Raw genomic sequence first — 6,000 nt, 5'->3', positions numbered from 1 at the left:
GGGAGGTTTCTGTACTATATCCATCTGTTCCATACGCATACAACAGCTGAAACACAGTGCCAACATTGCATAGGTTTGGACTTTGCCTTGTTCTATAGACAGCAACGGGAATATTCCACTAAGGCATATGCATCCAACTCTGCAGGATCTTCTGCTTTCCAACACTAAAGACTGATTGCCATCTCACCCACCATTTAATATTAGTCTCATCTAGTCTCATCAACAGAAGAATGAGGCTGACGCCAGCTCCACGCAACCAGCACCCAGCAGGCACCGCACAGTGTGCCCAGGGAGGGGCATCGCACGAAGCTGCTTTCATTATAAAATTAAATTATATGCTTAAGATATCAAACTAACCAGGGAGCACACAGAGGTTGGAAGCTCAGGGAGCGTTGCTTGGCTTAGCCGAAAAACTTCGGCTTGCCTGTTTGTCATCATGGGAACTACGTCGCCATCATCTTAGGCCTTTCGGTTTTAAATTAAAAAGAGTAGCTTATTTTTTTGCTGTGGCACAATACGCAAATGCGCTACGATCCGTGTAAGTCTGAAGTGATTATTCCCTGTGTTCTTAAAGAGAGATTAATCTCCCAGGATCACGCTCTCATATTCTCAACCTTCCTACCACCGAACTCATGTATGTAAACAACACGTGTCCCAAGAACAGGAAAGAATAATTCAAAGCCTGAATAACACCTCAAAAAGGATGCGAGTTGGCTCACTGCAATACAAAGCAGCTCCAGCTGCGGTCAGACTGCTCCTCCAGCTTCCCGAGGGGCTAAAAATAAGGCTTGGAGAGAAGATAATGCTGTTTATTGGGGAAATACCCCTGATCTGAGCTGGGCAACGCATTGCTGACCGTGACAGAGGGAATGAGATCCCAGCCTCTGGTTTTGCTTAAAGAAGCTGAGCTGAGGAATATAAAATGATCAGAAGTGTATTTTGACATTGGTTTTTTTTTTTTTTTTAAAAAAAGAACAAAATGGAGAAAAATTGCAAAAAAACGTGTGCTGAAGTTTTATTCTTGGTTAATAAAAGACATCTTAAGATGCATTAACTTTGTTTTGGTTCGCTATTCTCCCTTCTCATTCCTCTCTTGAAAAAAGAACAAAGCAAGTGGTGCAATAAAGGAAAAACTTTTAAATATAAAAAGAAGAAACAAAAAACCCAAACCAACCCCTACCCAGAAATTTGACAAAGATGAGACTGTTTTCCAAGCGAGCGTGCTATATCGTTACATTTTCAAGGAATCTTATAGGAGGAAATAACACACGCTGTAAATAACCCCTTTTCTTGTGCTATGCAATAGAAGTTACCCCGCAAGAAACGTTTTGCGTGCGAACAGATCGGGGGGTGGGGTAGGGAAGATGCAGGAAAATTTCCCAGGAGCTAATTAAACACATAGGATTTATGACACCAGTTATAAAACCAAACAAAAGCCCCAACCCAAAACCCAACCAACCAAAAACCCAAACCATAAAATGAAACGAAACACCACAAGGAGCCCCCCCAAAGCCCAAAGAAGGGAAAACCAAATCCTGTTGTGTAGGGAAGAAAAGCACGCACGGGTTCAGATCACTCATTGTCACCATCCTGCCAAATTGGGGCTGTGCGGAGAGGCCCATTCTCTCTACCAGTATCACACAACGCAGGAGGCTGAAGAGGAAACAAAAGTTAAACCAAACCATTTAAAAATACAGTACCGTGACAGCTTTTATTTCGTTTTTATCAGTACTACATGCTTACTACCACTAGGAACACGCCTTTTTTTTGTTTCTTTAAATCTATATTAAATGTTGACCTAAAGCTTGCTGCGCCTTGGCAATCTGGCTCAGGAGTTAACTGCATGGATTTTTATTTAAATAGATAAGCACTTGAGATTGAAAATAAGACAAATACAGGCGAACAGAAAAATTAAATTACAGATTCAGTTCATACAAATATCTCTTGTTCTATGCACTAAATCCTGTTAATTAGTTGAGATCTTTTAAAAATTCTTAAAATACTTATGAAACATTATTTACAAATTATATAAATAAACCCTAGGTCACTTTTAAATTAACCAATACAACAAAAAAGTCACCTTTTTGTGCTGTGTGTACTAAAAATGTTCTTGTTTATTGATCACAACCCAGTTTGCAGTATAAAACGTTTGTTCACTTACATCAGAATGGGATCAAATAGAAGGAAGGAAGGTATCGGCTTGGAAAGAAAACAAAACAGTATTATAAATGCTTAAAATCAATGAGGCTTCTTAATGTTCTTTTCTGCACAGTTTGCAGTCATTTGCAGAAGTCCCTTCTACAGTATTTGTCTTGGGAACAGGTCATCTCAAAATAGCAGAGACATAGTTTCAGCAAAGGGAAAATATTCAGTACATTGCTCACACATCACAAAGACCTTTTACCAGGAGGGAAAGGACAGAGAAGGGAATGTCAGTGGCCAGCACAAGCCTTTACAACATTTAACTTAAAAGGCAGCATTTATAGAACTAATCACAGACTATACACATCCTGCACTGAATAGCAATCGAAAGGACTGGAAAATATACATTTAGGAAAACAAGAGACCGATGGTTTTCCATTACCTTTGTTAAAATTAATGCTTTTCTCCTCGTCTTTTGTTTTAAAACCAGCATTGACACCACCGACAACTACAACTACCTTTTCCTTTAACATAATTATATGCCAGGTAACTACCGTACGTGAGAAATGTACAATAAAAGGAGAGAAACCACTGAATTTCCTATGCAGACACATGAAAATATAAAGCCATACAGATTCCAAAGTGCCATGAATACCGAATTCAAGTGATGGTTTACAGCATGTAGGAAAGAAACTAAGTGGAACTCGCTCTACGGGTTGCTGAGCCCTTCAGCTGTGTCTTCTGTTTCCCCTTTAGCTGCTTTGGTGAGAACTTCCATCCATTTCATCTGCAGTTCTTCATCTTCCGCACTGAAATACAGAGTTTGCTGGGACTGGCAAAGCTTAAAAACGTGCTTCACTTCAAACTTCTCACCAGAACCTGGTAAACTGACTTCGTACCCAGGCAGAGGAACGGGACGTGGGCTCCGGCCATCCTAAAGAAGAAAGAACAAATGTAAAAAGCCGGCAACAAACGGGATCGGACGTGGGAGGAAAGATTTCCTCGCAAGGGGATCGAAGAAGCGCCTGTTTCAAACCGTTTCAAAGTCATTTTGAAGAAATCAGATGTGGTTGGAGATGCGTCACCCTGCACCTACAACACGGGCTCAGAGCAGGGAGCTGCGCCCCGCTCTCCCCAGCCCCTGTGCCACCCCTCTTGTTGTCCCCCCCGGGCTGTCCCCCCACGTTGTCCCCCTGAGCCCGCACAGCCAGCGCGGGGCCACACGTGCTGCAGCGCAGAGCACACATGCATTCGGCTTCTCCTTCAGTTCCGTGACACCAACTGCTTCACTTAAAACAATAAAAAGACAATGACTTGTCGGTGCTTTATCCTTCTTATTTAACAGATTCCCTTTCACAGTAAGAGAACGGCTCCAGCAGTGGCATGGCCGGGGATTTTCCTGTCATTTCACATCACTTATGTGTGTTGTCTTTTACAAAAACCTCTTTGCAATTAGGTACAGGCAACCAGGTCCGGCTGAGAATATTTCGGTGTAGTCCCTTTCAAACATGGGACATTTGTAAGATCGGTTTAAGGGAGGTAAATAAGCAGACCTGGCCACTGAGGGACAGAAAGCCAATTAGAAGGGAACAGACTTTGAAATAAAAGAGAATTTCAGATTTTAAATCAATCAGTGAATCTTCTCAGAAGGTCTTGGGTAACTAGCCCAAATGATGCCATTCAGAGCTGTCAAAGAAGTCAAAGCTCAGACTCTTGAGCATCCTCTAAAGGCCAGATTGATTCCCAGATGTAAGGAGCGATCCAGCTCCCCAGCAGGCACGTCTTGGCCATCCAGCAGCTCCTCTCCGAGTGCTCAGGAACGGCACACTTTGGCAAGGCCGTGCCATGACCAAGCAACTCGTTTCAACTGATGCCAGCAAAGCATTTTCAAAGGTGGGTCCCCAAACTGAAGTCTAAACCACGCACGCATCAAGCATCTAGAAGAAGCCAGTGTCTCTTGTAGCAGCTACTTGTGTAGCAGCCCACTCAAGTTCAATGCCTCACACCAAAGTTACCAAGGCATCCCACAGAGAAGTGACAAAGTCATTCTTTTGTCACCCCATGCTGAACGCAGATGACATGGTAAATCTGGAAAAAAATAAATAAAGTTTCGGAACTGCTCACATCAATGCGAACGCACGCTTTAAATCGAGGGGCAAAAATTACACCGTCAAAAATGTGTCTGCACGTTTTATTATATCAACGCAAGTTTTCTGATTAATTAATCTACCACTTGTTATTGTTATGAAAAAATGCCAGAGTCCACCTGCTTGAAGAACAAGCGCTGTTCAAGGAGATTTACATCAACTTTGGGTCAAACACTGATTGTTTGAGTGCAAGTTGCGTTAAAAGCGGCGTACAACTTCTAGATCCCAACACCACAACTGCATCTGCACCACACAGAGCTCTTGCACGTGCAGAACTTTGAACTGGCATGTACGGAGTAGCTCTAGGCCTGGATACGTGGCAATGCTAAAGCAAGCAAATATGGGACTGATGAGCACAAAATGCACAAGAACACATGCAAGCTCAACCATGCCTGCTTTGCTGGTCTTGTTTTACAAAAATAGACACTAAGACTTGTCATATGTAAAACTGAAGGTTGCCCATGACAATGAAAAATGATTGTTTGTAGCCAAGAAGTGCAGCGCAAGAGCAAATTGATGTTTGAATTGTACCTGTTACACCTACCCACCACATGCAGACACAGGTAAATTAGGCAGAGTGCCTTTGGTCTTGCTTCCTCCCTTCTCTTAATATGATGCCTTTGTCACTCTGTACCTGCCTGATCCAAAAGGAAGGGATTGAAATTATCTCTGACCAGCTGCGCTGCTGACAGATACAGGTGAATTACTCAGGCTGCACTCACACCGCACCCCAAACCAGATCTCTCTGCGGGACCCTGAGCATCTCTGGATCCAAGACATCCAGGAGCCGTTCTGAATTCGGGTCCTACACTGACCACGTAAGTAGGATTTACAGACCTTACAGAGAGATGCCATATTCAGTTTTTCAAAGCTGACTGGATTTGGCTGGTTGATTATTTTTTTTAAATTTATTTCTGTATGCAACACACCAGGCTTTCACAATATCAGTCTTTCATCAGACCAAACTACCAAGTGCTGAGAAGAGCTTCCCTTTAGGGTTGATTTCAATCATTTCCCTGAGATAGCGAGTGATACACAAAAATCTACTGATTGCATAATATTGTTAGCAATCACAAGCATTGTGCACTCTAAGCAGCATAATACTAATGTATTATTTATCTAGGTAATTACAGCAGCATTCATTTATTGTTCTATTACAGCCATTACAACACCCAGGCTTTACGACTTGGGAATGGAGAGTTCAGTTCCACCATACGGGCAGTTCCAGATCCCGTGCTCCTCCACACAGACACCCCTCTCACACCGCACATCTCTGCAGCATACAAGCTCTCTTACACAAATATACACAACAACAGTTACCCACTGATGGGCAACTATCATTTTCCCAGACTACTTTTGAGCATGCAAACAAAATCTGTGGTTTTGCACCCAAACTCCACCCTCTACCCATTTACTATCCAGTCCCAACCTTGCACAAACTGTTGGTAGACTCCTGTGACATGGTGGTGTGCTGAGATGCAAAGCTCTGCAGGACCGAGCAAAAGGACAGGCAGAGTTTCATGCTGGGCCAATTAAAGCTTCACCTAAACAGGCTCAATAGACAACTGACAAAAATACTTCTCTAAAACCCAGAGCTCAACTTCAAAACTCAGCTACTCCCTTATTTTCTAGGAGTAGTAAATCACATTTACGTGATGAATAGAAGATTTTTCTTCAGAAATTGGAAAGCAAAATCTTCTCTTGGATCAAA

The 6,000-nt window shown here is 42.5% G+C and overlaps 1 protein-coding gene across 3 annotated transcripts in view; it reads right to left on the bottom strand.

Moving 5' to 3' along the window:
• Window positions 1–1,692: 1,692 nt before the first annotated feature.
• The window catches only part of FGD3 (FYVE, RhoGEF and PH domain containing 3), a 105,792-nt gene continuing 101,484 nt past the window's right edge, over window positions 1,693–6,000 (bottom strand). For 2 of the 3 annotated variants that reach the window (XM_082060373.1, XM_082060375.1), the window contains exon 19: window positions 1,693–3,076. In XM_082060373.1, the coding sequence (XP_081916499.1) occupies window positions 2,852–3,076 (225 nt within the window). In that variant the 3' untranslated portion in view covers window positions 1,693–2,851. Of the gene's footprint in view, window positions 3,077–4,833; window positions 4,924–6,000 lie in introns of all 3 variants that reach the window. The other variant, XM_082060374.1, reaches the window with a different exon arrangement.

This window comes from Streptopelia decaocto, assembly GCF_964273445.1.
Source record: "Streptopelia decaocto genome assembly, chromosome: 8".
Classification (NCBI taxonomy): Eukaryota; Metazoa; Chordata; class Aves; order Columbiformes; family Columbidae; genus Streptopelia; species Streptopelia decaocto.
The sequence above is the reverse complement of the archived record's forward strand: the minus strand, read 5'-3'. Positions and strand labels throughout refer to the sequence as shown.